Below are 16469 nucleotides of genomic sequence, written 5' to 3'. Positions count from 1 at the left end.
TGTGACAGAGTTGACTCAGCTCACTCTGGTGGGTGGTGGTCGAGAAGGGTAAAGCCCCAGTTTTATTTCTAGAAGATTCCAGGAACCTGAAGCAGGACATGTAGGGGGCGGGGCGGGAGCGAGGGGTGGGGTGGGAGCGAGGAGAGGGGCAAGGCGGGAGCAGGAGCGAGGCGAGGGGCGGAGCAGGAGCGAGACGCGGGGCGGGCGGGAGCGAAGGGTGGGGTGGGGCAGAACAGGAGCGAGGCGAGGGGCGGGGTGGGGCAGAGCAGGAGCGAGGCGAGGGGCGGGGTGGGGCAGAGCAGGAGCGAGGGGCGGGACGAGAGCGAGGCGAAGGGCGGGGCGAGAGCGAGGCGAGGGGCGGAGCAGGAGCGAGGCGAGGGGCGGGGGCGAGGCGAGGAATCACTGAATGAGGCCTGCCCACACAGTCGTCTTGATAGCTGCTGACCTGTGCTTGCCTGTGAGAGCTCTTCTTGAGCTTCCTTTTTTGTCAGCTGCTTGATGGTTCCAATTTTCATTATTCAAATCAACTATTCTCAGTGAAAAAAAAAAAAAAATTGAGGGCCTTCCCAGAAGAAACCCATTGCAGCAAAAGTTGAAAACTGCTCACTTGCATGCTCACTTGCATGGGACTTGATAGCACTTTTTTTTTTTTTTGCATGTTCATCAGTCCAGTGGATACTGGAAACTGCAAGGGGATGAAGGAGTCTGGTTGGATGAAGGTTTCTGATCCTAAGTGGGTGTGCACACATTGATGAGGCCACCTGCTGGTTCCCCCCCCCCCCCATTTCTTTTCCTCGGACCAGGGCTGTGTGCTCTACTTAAATCCTACTAGTTAACTGGCAGACTGTGTCCTCCAGCCTCACAGCACTTTTCTTTGTCCTTAAACTCAGGTAAAAGATGGATATGTAGCCAAGGCACTTTTTAGGCTGGACATAGCCTGATGGCTATTAGTTTACACTGAAGCAAGCCGCCACAGTTGAATGTGATGGCACATTAATCTCAGCACTCAGTTGGCAGAGGCAGGACATTAAGGTGTCCAAGGCCACCCTCTGTACATCAAGGTCAAGGCCAGCCTGAGCTGCATGCTAGTCTTACCTCAAAAATCAACTAAAGAGAAGGTAGAGCTTACATGTTGTGATCTGGGATGGGAAGAAGGGTAGTTAAAAATGTCTTCCGATTTTTCTAATGCTTTACATGAACACATGTATGTATTCTTGTGCTTTGTTTTGTTTGGCAGACTGGTTAAAACCCTTGGCCTTGAACATGTTGCCAAGAATTCTGCCACTGAGCCACATCCGTGCTATCCCGTGAATTTTCAAAGCATCACTGACTCGGGAAAAAATGTTAGGGTAGATTGCTTGTAGTTTGTTTTGTTTCCATTAAGCTATAGGGAACTGTCAGAAACAAGTGATTGCATATGGCTAATTGCATGCTAATACTTAAGCTAGAAGTCAATACACTTTCCCATTTAGGTTTTTAAAATCTCACCTTCCCCCTTGAAATATGATTTTTAATTTTATCATTGGTTTTACTTCCATCAGGAGCTATACACTTTTTAATTTAAAGATTTATTTGGGCTGGAGAGATGGCTCAGAGGTTAAGAGCACTAACTGCTCTTCTAAAGGTCCTGAGTTCAATTCCCAGCAGCCACATGGTGGCTCACTGCCATCTATAATGTGATCTGGTGCCCTCTGTTGTTGCCGTGCAGGGGTACATGAGGCAGAACACTGTACACATAATAAATAAATAAAAAAAGATATTTATTTACTATGTATACAGTGTTCTGCATGCACATGTGCCTGCACATTTTTCTTTTGTGGTGCTGGGAATGGAACTGAAGCCTCATGCATATCATACAAGTATTCAACCACTGAACTACTTCAGTGCAGTGATACTTTTAAGCTTGTATTTTGGGAGAAAAATCTTTTCAGGGAGGGGGAGGGAAAAAGAGTGATATGTTAGGTGTGGAGCAGGGGAGATCAGCTTAATCTGAGAGAGGCTCCTTGTCCTGTGCTTTTTGCTGGCTGATAATTGAGTCAGCTTACCATGTACTCTAGGACCCCTGTCAGCAAGGTGCCATCTCTGGATTTTATATACATATTTAAGCTGCTTTGCCTTGTCCTGATAATATCCAGGTTGCTTAGCTAGATAGATATGGACAGAAGAAAGGAGAAACTGCCTTTTAGTGTCCTTATCTGAAGGTGACCAGCCAGTTTGAACTTTTAACTCTGTCTTGTACTTCATTGCTCTGGAAGCTTCCTATGGTGCTTCATATAGATCCTATATAGGCTGCTTGCTGGTTGTAGTGTTGAATATATCCAATCTATGGGTTTTGTTAGTTCTTTTGATGTGGGGGCACAAGCTTTAAGGGAAAGTTTTCTAAGCCCAAGAAAGGCTAGCTTCCTTTGAGTATACTCTGAGGGTTCCATTCTCTGCTGAATCTGGCAGTTGGTGCCTTTGCTGGCACATACCTACTTTCAACACTAGTGATTGAAAGCCGAAATGTTTTATGCCACTTGGATTGGGCTTTTGTGGTTCCCCTTTTCCTTGGGAGGCTGTTGGCCATCAGCCCAGCAAGGCAGGTGAGACACGGCCTAGAAAGCCATAAGCAGGACAGAGATCCAACAACACTCTGGGAACCACTGCAGGAGCTAGTTTGACTTTACTCAGGGAGAACAAAGGATATATACCCCTTGGGGAGTGGGTAGGGGGCTTCCAGGATAGGTGTACATAATTGGTTGAAACCAGGCACTTTAAGGATACTTGTTTTACATTTGTTAGCACACTCCTATCATGAACTGGAACACAATACCTAATTATCCTATAGGTGCAAGGAGTGGAGAGCTAGTAGGGAGTTATCTATGTTAAGGGCCATATATCAAATGTGGTTAGGGACACCTATGTTTAAAGACACTCTCCAGATGAAGTCAGGCAGAGAGCCAGGGGCCCTGCTGGGGAGAGGGAGTCCTGCACCTAACACTGCAGAGCTCACAATGGCTATCCAGACTAGGAGGATTACAACTTCAAACAGCAGGATTGTTCCAACAGGCGTTGGCTCTTGAGAATGTGTTTGGGGGTTCTAGAAGTGTAGTGCAGCTACACACACCTGCTGACCTGGAGAAGGTCATCCTCTTCAACTGAGCACAGCCTTAGGAGGGATGAAGACCTGTCTAGCCACCCAGATCACCTTTATGGCCTATATTAGGTTTAAATTGTAAAATTTAAGATCCTTGCATTAGCTTCCTTTGTTTTATTTATTACTTTGCTTTCTCCCCACGCCAAGTTCTTTGCACAGGAGTTTAATCCACAGTTCAGTAGTTAATAAATGTTCTGGCAAATTCTCCATCTCAGAAGCCTGTGAAGTCAGAAACTCACCATGTTCCCATTTCTTTTTCTAGTTCTGTGGGCTTGTCTCTCTTGACCGTGGGTTGCTCTAGCCATGATTTTTTTTTCAAGCCTCCACCTATGGTGGCACATCTGGTAAATTCCAGCAATAAGAAGGATAAGGCAGAATGATTACCACGAATTTTGGACCAGCCATGCCTATGTGGCAACACCTAGATCATCAAAAACCACTTCCATTTAAATCAGTAGTGACTGAGCATTGGCCCTTTCTGTATTCAGCACTATTCTTTGTTCTGTTTGAGATATGGCTTGAAATATGGAGCAGCGATCATGGTTTAATGGAAAGAATGAGAGATTTGGGCCAGAAGACATGTTGTTTCTGACCTTTGGGCCAGACACCTCTGAGTTTCAAGACAGACGTGGGAACTAATAGTAATAACAGTAATAACCTCTTGGATGGAAGGTTGTGAGGATTAGTATGATGCAAAGAGAGGTTCTTTGCAAATGTTAAAATACCATTGGTGGTTCCCAGTAAAGGTAGCAATGGGGTCACTCTGTGTCATGGGAAAGAGTTGATGATGAAGTACAAAAGTGGGATATCATTGTTCACTCCAGGGAATGTTTGACTTGCCCACTTCAGGCAGAGCAAAGTGGTAGCTAGAAACAATGGTTTAGAACCACTTTGACTCAGGCCCTCAATTGTCCGGAGCCAACCCAGGGTCATTCAAGGCTAAAAGAATCTACAGGCTAAGGCAAAATACTGATGCCCCGTTCCAAAGCTAAACTTCCTCATTTCAGCCTCTGCATAACCTCCTTCTTTCAACCTCTGCGGATGTTATTTAGCAGGTTAGCTAACTTCCTCCTTTCACCCCCTGCAGATGTTATTTAGCAGGTTAGCTCCGAACTTTCCAAGAGATAGTTAGCTAAAATAAGATAGGAATTGTTTCGAGATGAACCACAGGATGTTCCCCTGCTGGGATCACCTGGAGGCATTTTCAGACCCCTCCCCTACTGCTTGGCTCCTGCCTCCACCCTATATAAGCTTTTGCTTTCGAGTCAATAAACAGACCTTGATAGGAGTTCTACTTGGTCTCAGCTCTCTCTTTTCAGTCCCATCTCACAGGTATGACTCCCCTCCCGACCCCGTAATTACTGGTCCTGCTGGATGGGACACTCAATACCAGGCCCACTGGGCAAGGAAAAACCAGAAGGAAACAAAATGAATCTGGAGGTAAGTGAGTAACTGGATTAGAATGAAAAGAGCCTGGTGGTAAAGAGCACAGTTAGAGAGGCTATTTGTATAAAGGGGGAGGGCAGAGATCTGATTAGAGAGGTGACCATGAGTTACAAAGGAGATGCTGGCTGGAAGATTTCATGGGGGAGGTGATAGCAGTCCATATCTCAGTTGAACATAGGGTAAGGAAAAAATTAACCTCAAATGCCTCCTCTGAGGTTTTCAGCCAGCTGTGACAGAATTTTGATTATGGAGTCTGTTATGCTAAATATAGACTCATAAATCGGCCGGAAATTTGCATTGAATAACTGTAAAATCAGAAGCATCAAAGGAGAGCTTGAGACAAGTCTAGAGGTTGAAACCCGGCCTCATACCTTTGAGAATGTGCCAAGAGTGAAGAGAAACATTATGAAAGGAAGCCTTGAAAATAAACGTTATCTAATGAGCTAGAAGGGAAAAGCAGTAAGCTTTTAGCCCTTTATGTATGTATGCATTTGCTGATTTCTTTAGACATGCAAAAATTCACTTGAATTTACCTTTGCAGGAAATCCATGTGCAAAATACCTGGATGTTTCTTGCGTAACATTGAAAAGTTAAAACGATATTCTGGAAGGAATTTCAAGCACAATAGGGAAGAGCTGGCCCAGAAAATCTACGCGCTACTTAACCACACCGTCTTTGATGGAAAAAGGTAGAATCAGTGAATACATACATATTGGATACTTCTTGTATACCAGCACTCTCGGCTGCTGCACTAATCATACGGACTTCACATCTTGGAGATGTGCTAGTTTAAGTGGAATTAAACTATTCCATGGGTAGAAAAGAACGATTTGTTGGGGATCAAACTGCCAAGGCTATCTCTCAGGGGCAGAGGGAAGCAGAATTTTAGATGATAGTCAGCAGGCTGGAGATCTTTATGCTGATACAGGCTGTACCATTAATCAAGAACTAGATGCCTTTACCAGTAACAATCCTGCTGACTCAGTTGAGTCCTTCTGTTTAGTACATTGTCACCAGCACTGCCATATTTGGGGGGCCCACTTTAGACTTGACAGACATGAGAGATATACTTACGTGAAAGATAATTTTGGGGGTTGTGCTATATGGAACAGATAGCTATTCTAATAGGCGATTAGCAGAGTGAGAATGGCTGAAAAGTCTGAGAAGTCAGAAAATAGGATTTCCTGGAGGACAGGAGGCTCCTTCTTCTTCAAGGATGGTTAGCACTGAGAACAGCAATAGGAAGAGGACATATATTGAGGCAAAGAAGATGGAGCATAGGAAGGAGCTGGACAAGTTGCCTAACCTTATTTTACCCATGTCTTCTGTAAAATGGGGCCAATAATAGTATAGTCATTCTTCTGTGCCTGTAGGGAACTACTTGTGGTACCTCTCAATAAATGCCCAAACTTAAAGATGCTCAGATCCTTTATTAAAAATGTCCTCTGAGTATCCTCCTCTTCTATACTTCAAATTACCTGTCTGTTGCTTCTAATGCCCAATAGAGTGGAAATATCATGTAGAAAATAGTTGTAATAGTGTAAGGGAAAATCTGTATATATTCAGAGCAGATGCAGTTTTTTGCCATTTTTATTTTATTACTTGATAGTTTCATACACTTATATAATAAGGTTAGTCATTTTTGAGCTGCAGTTTGTTGAATCCATGATACAGAACTCTTGGACACAAGGTCAATTGTACTTACTACCTCAGAATTACTGTTAGGACTGCAATATTTCATGTTCATAAAATGCTTAGAACAGAGCATAGGCACAGCAAGCTCTTGTTTTCTGGCCATAGATGGCCTTGGGAATTAGGTAGTGGAAAGTTAAGTTTAAACAGTAGGCACCAGTGCACAGAAATAGGTGACAGGAAGCTACTGCTGAATGAAGTCGGCCTGCCACTAGCTTGGTGGTATGGACTGGAAAATCCAGAAGCAGAGACCTGCTGGCCACTCTTTTTGTTTGTTCATTGTTCATTTTTGTTGTGCTTCCTGCATGTGAAGAGAGCACCTTATTGCTAAGTGGTATCATCACCCATAGATCCCATAGATCATGGTTTGTTTGCTTTTTCCCCCCAAAATGGGCTTTCTCTGTGTAGTCCTGACTGTCCTGGACTCGATTTGTAGACCATGCTGGCCTCGAATTCACAGAGATCTATCAACCTGCTTCTGCCTCCTGAGTGCTGGGATTAAAGGTGTGCACCACTGGCCACTGTGCCTGGCTTGTTGTTGTTGTTGTTTAATCCAACTTTTAAAAAATATTTATTTATTTATTATGTATACAGTGCTCTGGCTGCATGTACACCTGCAGGCCAGAAGAGGGCATCAGATCACATTATAGGTAGTAAGCCACTATGTTGATGCTGAGAATTGAACTCAGGACCTCTGGAAGAGGAGTCAGTCTGAGCCATCTCTCCAGCCCTGATTAATCCAATTTTATAGTCTTCTGATGAGGAGCCTTTGCAGAGAGCAGTTCTTATACCCCGAAGGTTGTCCCGCTTCTGGTACCCTTCCTCATGATAATGATGTTACATGAGAGGAATGGAACTGAAAAGCATTCGGGGTTGAGCAGATGCTTGTCTTCTCTCTTTGACTGCCCTAGACTTGGATCCATGGATCTAAGCACAAAATCCTGCGCTTGTGTGGACTCAACAATCTCCTCCCTTGGGTTCTCATTAGTTAATCTGTTACATTTGTCCCAGAACTTCAACTTGGTGCCCATTCTTCCTAGAATGTTTAGATTTGCATTTTATTTGTATAAATTTCTCTTCAGTATACTTGTACTCAGAGCCAAGAACCTAGGGAAGATAAATTCTCTTACTTTTAAAGATTTATTTGAGAATTTCATATGTGAGTACTATATATCGTTTCCACCCCCCTGCTCCAACTCCTCCTATGTCCCTTCCTCTCAAATTCTTGACCTCTTTAATTGTGTGTGTGTGTGTGTGTGTGTGTGTGTGTGTGTGTGTGTGTGTGTAAAACCTACCAAGTCCATTTAGTATTGGTCCTATGTCCATGTGTTTAGGGCAGACCACATGGGATTGTATAACCTACCAGAAGTTCATCCCTGGAAAGGAAAGCTATTGCCTGTAGCTTTTCTTTTTTTGAGGTGGGAGGAAGTGTTTCAAGACAGGGTTTCTCTGTGTAGCCCTGGCTGTCCTGGACTTGCTTTGTAGACCAGGTTGGCCTTGAACTCACGGCAATCCACTTGCCTCTACCTCCCTGAGTGCTGGGAGTACAGGTGTGCACCACTGCTCCTGGCTGCCTATAGCTTTCCATCTTGGGGTGGGTCCTTGTGAGATTACCCCCATCCATGTTGGCATGTCCTCTTACCTTTTATTAGATGGAGGAAAACTCTTATTCTTATTTCCTGATCTCTCAGCATTTACTACTCTTGCAAAGGACCCAGGTTTGGTTCCCAGCACACACGTGGCAGCTCACAGCTGCTTGAGAACTCCAGCTCTCTAAGATCCAGTGCTGTCTCCTGGCCTCCTCTGGTGCACATATGACACACACACATTCAGGGTTATACCCTACATTTAAGCAAAAGAAGTGAAGTAAACCTTTAGAACTGCTTGCTGATACTTTTCTTTGCTTTTCGTTTTCAGTTACCAGAGAAAATAGACATCACTTGGAATAAAAAGATGTTGCGGACTGCTGGCTTATGCACTACCAATGAGATACTACACCCAAAAAGGGAGCGCTGTACTAAGATTGCGATTTCTCTAAAAGTCTGCGACTCTGCAGGTGATTCTAGGAATATGTTGGCCTGACCTTAGCACCCTGTCCTTCTGATAACAAACCTGTTAAATGACTCTGATCTGGCAGACTATGTCACAGCTTTCTATCGTTTCCAGATGGGCAGGCCTTCTGTGTGTTGCTTAGAGGACATTATAATTTGATGTCTAACCATTCCTAGGAATCCAACATATCAGATTATTTTCCAGGCCCATCAGCTCATTTCCCCCACTCCCCAAAGTCAGCATTTCCATTCTCTCAGGATCCAAGGGTCAAGATGCCCTTGCTAGCCAGTCATCAACCCCTCCTCCAGCTTTGCATTTGCCATCCCCTCCCTCTTCTCCCCATTGTACTCAGTTTATTGTGTGTCACTATGTTGCTTTCCTGCCCAGAGCCTGGTTTTCCAGGCCATTGTAATCTGCTCCTGCTTCACGGGGCCCATCTGGCCTCTCACTACTCCACCACTAGCCCAGGCTTCAACCATTCTTTTCCCTCTGGCTCTCAAAATGCAGCCAATGATTTTCTAAATCCAATCATTACTCACATTTGTTTACTTCTCTCAAATGCCCCCAACCATATTGGGAACCCAGAGCCTCACACATGCTTTGTAAGCTGTATGCTATCAAATGGCAGCTATAAACCTCATTACTTCTCAGGAATCAAGGATTTTTGTGTTATTTCAGATATGGTGTCTTGCTATGTTGTCCAGGCTGGTCTTGAATTCCTGGGCTCAAGTAGAGCTCTCATCTCAGCTTCCTGAGTAGCTGGAACTACATATAAGTGTCTACCACCAACCCAGCTTTGAATGGCCTTCTTTTAGTGGGGAGCGTGAGGGTGCAGATTAACATAGATGGAGTCTCATTCTGTAGCATAGGCTGGTCTCATACTCACCATATATAATATTATATTATATATCATATTATTATATATATGACCATATATATATATATATATATATATATATATATATATATATATATGTACACACCTGTCCTAGACTTACTCTGTAGACCAGGCTGGCCTCGAACACACAGAGATCCACCTGCCTCTGCCTCCCAAGTGCTGGGATTAAAGGTGTGCGCCACTATGCCTGTTTCATACTCACTATTTAGCTCAAGCTGACCTTGAATTTGTGTAGTTCTCCTGCCTCAGCCTTTCAGTGCTGGGATTATATAACTAAGCTGCTGGGTTTTTGTTGTTGTTTTTCATTTAGAAAACCTTTTTTTATACAATATATTTTAATCATATTCTTTCCCCTCTCCCAGATCCTCCCTACCACCCAACTTTATGCATGCTTGCTTGTGTTCTCACTTTCTTTCAAAAAAAAAAGAAAGAAAGAAACCAAGAAACCAAGAAACCAAGAAAACAAAAAACTAACTAAAATCAAAACATCACTAAGATAAAAATACTGAAGCAAACAAAACAATGCTATTGTTGTTTTGAGATAGGACCTCATAGCCTGCTCTCTAACTCAGGCCATCCCTCTGCTTCAGCCTCTCAAGGGCTGGGATTACAGGTTGAATGGCCTAATTCTAAATTCAGCCAGGTAGTGGTGGCGCACACCTTTAATCCAAGTACTCCAGAGTCAGAGGCAGATGGGTCTCTAAGAGGCCAGCTTGCTTTACAGAGAGAGAGAGTTCCAGGACAAGCTACGGCTATACAGAGAAACCCTGTCCTGAAAAAAAAAAAAGAAAAGAAAAGAAAAAAAGAAAAAGAAAAGAAAAAGAAAAAAGAAAAGAAAATCCAGCTCAGGGTGGGTGAGATGGCTTAGTGCCACCATTCTGCTGATCTGAGTTTGATCGAATAGTAAAAGACTCCCACAAGTTGTCTTCTGGCTTCCACCTGTATGCTATGGCATATGCATGTATACACACACACACACAATAAATAAATAAACATGATTGGGCTTTTTTTTCATAATAGAGCCCAGTTCAGATCTATCTTACTCTAAGCTTCTGCTGACCAAATCTCTTGCCCACACATAGCCCCTGAGCCCACTTTTGTCCGTAGAAGGAAGCAGCCAAGCCTTGTCCAGGTGCATTTCTAGCAATGCCCCATAAAAAGATGAATACTGGGGCTGGAGAGATGGCTCAGTGGTTAAGAGCACAGCCTGCTCTTGCAAAGGACCTGGGTTCAATTCCCTGCACCCACATGGCAGCTCACAACTGTCTGTAACTCTAAGATCTGATACCCTCACACCAACACACATAAATTAAAATAAAAAAAAAACGACCTTTAAAAAAAAAGATGAATATTCTGAAGCTGCTCCCCCAAAACCTGATCTCTTAAGGTACAGCTGAAACCCAAACCAGCTTGTCATGCATGGGTGGTAGTTTCACTCGCAGATTTCCTGGGAAGGCAACCCTCATGGCTGCCTGTATATACTTCTGTGAGATGAGCTTGTGTTTGGAGGGGATGAAAATCAAGGGATTACTAGGCAGCGGAACAGAAGAAAATCCGTTTCAGTGCTTACAGCTTCCCCTTTCATTCCTCTTTGAAGATCGAATCCGGGACACCTTGGTTCATGAGCTATGTCATGCAGCCTCCTGGCTGCTTGATGGCATCTGGGATTCTCATGGTAACTCATGGCAATATTATGCTAAAAAATGCAATTCAGTACACCCAGAGCTGCCTAAGATTACCCGTTGCCATAACTACGCAATTAACTACAAGATCTATTATGAATGTAGTCTGTGCAAACACAGGTAAGACCTTTCTCAGACTTTTTCCCAATTACTTTGTCACCCCACTCTCTAGTAGCTGTTTGGTTTTATTTATTTATTTATTTATTTATTTATTTATTTTGGTGCTGGGAATTCAACTACGGGCTTCATGTGTGCGCAGTTAACATTACATTGTACCCTACCTGAGCAGTATCACCAACCTTCTTTCTCCTGTTTTTTTTTTAAAGAGAGTCCCAGAAAGTTTTCCATACTAGTCTTGAGCTAGCTTTGTAGCTCAGGTTGGCCTTAAATTTGTGGTCTTCTTGCTTCAGCCTCCCAAGTGGCAGGACCAAGTAGATCTGTCATAAGTCTACAGACTGTCTGGCTTGAAGAATGAATCACGCTATTTCTGTGTCCTCTTTCTCTATTATTTCCCCCACCCACCTCCTAATTTGAGCAGGCCTGACCCTGCTGCTACCTGGGGCTTTTCAGAACACTGAGAAAATTGCTTTGGGCACAAGGCTAAGGAGTTGGAGCTGATGTTGAGATGTCATGATCGATTGATTTTTTTGTTTGTTTGTTTGTGTGGTACCATGTCTCCTTCCTTATCAGGGTGGGCCACTATAGCAGATCATTGAACACTGAGTGCTTCATCTGTGCCAAATGCAACGGGCATCTGGTGCTGCTGCCATTATTTCGGAAGGATGGATCCCCCATTGTGCCCCATGTGAGACCATTTGCTAAATGTGTACAGGAGAATTATAGAGCAGTGTTTTATGGGACAGTAGGTATCAGGCATGTCGATGTGATGAAAAGACTCAGCAAGGATTATTTTGCCAGCAAACAAAAGGAAAATCCTTGAGGGTGTCCTGGAGTGTGTTTATGAATCCTTTACTGGCAAGAAATTTTAGAAAATTCTATTTTTGTAAAGCTTTAAAATGCTGGCGTTTAAATGTGTTTTCTATCTTGTTATTGATGTTGATTATTCTTAACAAAGCCTCCTTTTGCTAATCATACAACCCTTGACAATACTTGAAGCTTTTTGGATCCGCCTTGGGTCTTCACTTTGACTATGTAGTGTGAACATGTGGAGTGAAAGACAGAAGAAAATGCTATTTCCTGGGAGGGAGAGTGAGACATGAGAATATTGTTATGAAATTGTTAAGTGGTAAAGGCAGTGCCTCACAGCTAGGTTGCTGTCAGCCTATCACTCTAGCCATGCTTGAATAGTCAACCTGTTTCATGAGTTCCAATTTCATGGTGAAACTATTGTGTAATTATTCAGAAAATAAATGTTTTCATCTCACTTTACGGTTCTCTTATTCAAATACTCCAGAGGGCTCCCTATCTCAGGGAGCTGTTGAAGGTGCAGATTGGACCCCAAATTTTATTTGTATCTTCCTGTGGAAACCACAGAAAATGACCACTGGCTAAGCAGCTTCAAGCAGCATGAGTGTATTATCTTAGAGTTCTGGAGGTCATGAGTCTAGAATGGATTACCTAGATTGCAATCAGCATGTTGACAGGACCTTCCTTTTTGGAGAATCCATTTCTGTCTTTTCCAGTTCCCAGAGGCCTCCCACAATCCCTACTTTATGGCTTCTTTTTTGTTTGTTTGTTTTTTGAGATGGGTTTCTCTGTATAATAGCCCTGGCTGTCCTGGACTCACTTTGTAGACCAGGCTGGCATCGAACTCACAGAAATCCACCTGTCTCTGCTTCCCAGAGTGCTGGGATTACAGGCATGTGCCACCACACCCAGCTACTTCATGGTTTCTTCAAAGACAAAATATCTTGTTTCTTTTACTTGTATAGACTCTTGTAATGACACTGGGTTCACTTAGAGGTGGTGGCTTCTGCTTCTCCTCCTCCTCCTCCTCCTCCTCCCTCCTCCTTTTTCTGTGTGTGTATATATGTGTATTTGTCAGGGCATATATGTGAATATGCATGTGGAAGGCAGGAGCTGTCCATTTGCAGCCCTGGCTGTCCTGGACTCTCTTTGTAGAGCAGGCTGGCCTTGAACTAGCAAAGATTCACCTGTCTCTGTCTCCCAAGTGCTGGGATTAAAGGTGTGCACCATCATGTCTGGCCTTTCACTTTGTTTTTTGAGTTTCTCATGTAGGGCTTTCTAGTTAGGTTAGGCTGGCTAACCACTGTAATGGAAGTTTTGGTTTCTTTGTAAACTCAGGTGGGTTATCTAGATATGTTTTTGTTTTAATCCCAAGACAGGGATTTCAGTTTTAGCTTTAGTTTGTCCATACCTGTTAATTGTCTGGGTGTGGCTTTTGCCAGCTGATAAGGCCTTCCTCCTGCAGCACTGATGTGGGCTCTGAGGGCTCTGAGGATATCAATGAGAGCTCAGAGAAACCGTGGCATGTGGTGTTGGCCTGTGGAATGTAGCAATTTGAAGAGACCAGAGACGGATGAGAGAAACGCTTCAGGGCGAAGCAGCTAGGAGGAGACTGCAGGCTGCTTCTGCTGTTGATGGACATTGGTATAGACCCTTCGACCCTAAACAGCCAGGAGAAGTAAAGGGCCCCACCCTCCCCACTAACCTGCTCTCTCCTACATAGGCTTGGGAGGTTGGAAAGGAGGTTGAGGCCTAAACACCCTAAATAAAGCAGAGTTAAAAAAAAAAAAGAGGGGGCTGGAGAGATGACTCAGAGGGTAAGAGCACTGACTGCTCTTCCAAAGGTCATGAGTTCAATTCCCAGCAACCACATTTGGCTTACAACCATCTATAACAAAATCTGTATACATAATAAATGGATAAATCTTTAAAAAAAAAAAAGAATGCTACAAACCACTGAGTTACTGTGTTCTTCCTGTTGCCACCTCCCCAGGACTGGGGTTACAAGTGCACACTACCATGCTTAGCTTTTTATGTGGTTGCTAGGACCAAATTCAGGTCATGGTGCTCATATGGTAAGTACTCTACAAATTGAGTACCTCTGCAGCCCGTTGTTATCCTGGACTCACTTTGTAGACCAGGCTGGCCTTGAACTCACAGCAATCCACCAGCCTCTGCCTCCCCGAGTGCTGGGATTACATGTATGAGCCACCACGACCTGCCATTATTACTTGTATTATTTATTATTATTTTTGATAGGTCTCATATAGCCCAGGCTGACCTTGAATTCTTTAAATTTTTAAAATTTACCTTTATTCTGGGGGAGAGGGTATGATTATGCCACACCACACATGTAGAGGTCAGAAGACAACTTTGGGGAGTCAGTTCTCTTCTTTCCTCCTGTGGATTGAAGTCGGGTTGTCAGGTGTGGTGACAAGCACCCTTATCTGCTGAGCCATCTGGCTTGTCCCTGACCTTGAACTTTTTATATAGCCAAGGCAGGGTCATGAAGTCTCAGTCCTCCTGTCTCTGCCTTCCCAATGCTGGGGATTATCGATTTGCACCAGTATGTCCTACCAAAATCTTATTTTAAAATCAGTTCGTTCACAGATTAGCAATTTCACTTTTTTTTTTTTGGCTTGCTTTTCTTTTTTCTTTCTTTCTTTCTTTCTTTTTTTTTTTTTTATTTAGACAGGGTTTCACTGTGTAGCCCTGGCTGGAAGTTGTTAGGTAGATGAGGCTGGCTTCAGGCTCACAGGAATCCTCCTAGCTTATGCCTCCCAAGAGCTAAGATTACAGCTGTGTAGCACTACACCATTCTGCTTACTCGTTTGAGACAGGACTTTTCTTATTTAGTTCCAGGGTAGTCTCAAATCCACCAAGTCACCCAGGCTAGCCTCTAATTGCTGATCTTCCTGCTTTATCCTTCCCCCCCCAAGGACTCGGATTACAGGCATGTAGCAACATGCTTGGCTGCTATTCCCCTTTGCCATGAAAGGTGACTGAATCACAAGCCCTGGGAACTGGAACATGAATGTCTTGAGGGGTCCAGTTTTGGGCCTGCTATAAATATTGTTTATAGTTATCTTTATTACTGATACTTTTTATTATCAGGATGTGTTATTTTGACATTCTCCTCTTCTTATTTTCTAGACAGATTAGTCTTTGGAACAGTGATGCTAGATGTGGCTGCAGGTAACAGCCACACAGGGCTAAGTACACAGGGCAAACTTTTCCAGCTAACTGCTTCCCTCCTTCTCTCCCAAGCTCCAGCGTATCTCCAGCCTCAAGCAAGGCCCATCCTGTCAGAATGGGTCATGGCACATCTGTGACTTCACTGGGAGGAGCTGACAGTGCAGTGGCTAGCCCTGTCACCTGTCCTTCTGGCAAGCACTGGCTATTTTTTTTCCCCATTCAGCTTTAGGTGTGGAAAATGCTCCTTGCTGCCCAGTTCTTTCTTGATGGTTTTGTGCTAATGACTGCTAGCAAATCATCAGGCCTTGTTGCTATGTACATGGTGTGTGTGTGTGTGTGTGTGTGTGTGTGTGTGTGTGTGTGTATCTGTACATGTATGTGAAGGCCATAGGAGCATATTGGGTATTCTCTATTAAGCTCCACCTATTTCTCTGAGACAGGGTCTCTTACTGAACCTAGAGACCACCTCTTCCCCCACCCTCAGGCTGACAGTCAGCCACCCCACCCCACAATGTTGGGGTTATGGGCACACATGGCCACACCTAGCTTTTACATAGGTGCTGGTGGTCTGAACTTGGGTCTTCGTATTTGCTCAGCAAGAATTCTTACCAACTGAACCAGTTCCCCAGACTCACCTTTTTTTTTTTCCCAAGTCCATTTTCCCCAGTAAGAGCCTGCACTATCCAAATAACCAATATGACTTTCTCTGACTGGCCTGTGATGCTAGACTACAGGCCTCATCTTCAGTCCTGCCCTACCCAACCCCTTAACTCCAGCCACCAGCTGAGGCTACTTTTGTCTTGACACAGGGTCCCTCACTGGGTAGCTCTGGCTGGCCTGAACCTCAGGGATTTGCCTGCCTCTGCCTCCCAAATACTGGTATGGACCACCACACCTGGCCCAGCTGAGACCATTTATAATCTCCCCCAAAGCATTGCTGTTTTCGGCCTCTCCACCTCTGCTAATGCCCTGTCTTCTGCTTAGAAGTAAACAAGAACTAAACAATACCTCTTCCTTCTCTTAGCCGTGGAGATGCCACTTGCCCCTGAAGTCTCCAGAAAGCCACCTCAGATAATTCCTGCTCAGCGTGAACTCAGTATGTGCTGCCTTTTTTTTTTTTTTTTTGCTCTGTACTATAGATTGCTTGGTATTTGTTCATTTTTTACCACACCTTCCATGCTGGCCTGAGCTGCTGGGATTCAGGAATTATGGCTTATAATGTCTAGTGACCCCCAAGTCTATCTAGACAACCAGCTGCTTAACTATTCACTGACACCACCCAAGCTCACGACTGTCTAGGCAACACAGGGTCCAGCAGAGGGCACAGCAAAACCCAGGAAGGCAGAGAGAGACAGACTCAAAACCTCTAAGGATGAGGGAGGAAGTGCACGCCAGAACCCAGTCACACCTGGTCCAAATGACAACTGTGACTACACCCTGG

General features: G+C 44.1%; 1 protein-coding gene across 1 annotated transcript; it reads left to right on the top strand.

Moving 5' to 3' along the window:
- Window positions 1-4505: 4505 nt before the first annotated feature.
- GCNA (germ cell nuclear acidic peptidase) lies at window positions 4506-13383 on the top strand (the record flags this gene model as incomplete). The annotated part of the gene is made up of 7 exons (XM_084788612.1): window positions 4506-4576; window positions 5124-5270; window positions 5956-5968; window positions 8192-8330; window positions 10822-11026; window positions 11570-11732; window positions 13276-13383. The coding sequence occupies exons 2-7, from the start codon at window positions 5131-5133 to the stop codon at window positions 13381-13383; spliced, it is 768 nt and encodes a 255-aa protein (XP_084644738.1). The 5' UTR covers window positions 4506-4576; window positions 5124-5130.
- Window positions 13384-16469: the final 3086 nt, after the last annotated feature.

The sequence above is a fragment of the Acomys minous genome, assembly GCF_964271855.1.
Source record: "Acomys minous genome assembly, chromosome: 7".
NCBI classification, from domain to species: Eukaryota; Metazoa; Chordata; class Mammalia; order Rodentia; family Muridae; genus Acomys; species Acomys minous.
Note: the sequence above shows the minus strand (reverse complement) of the source record. Positions and strands in the feature narration are given on the sequence as shown.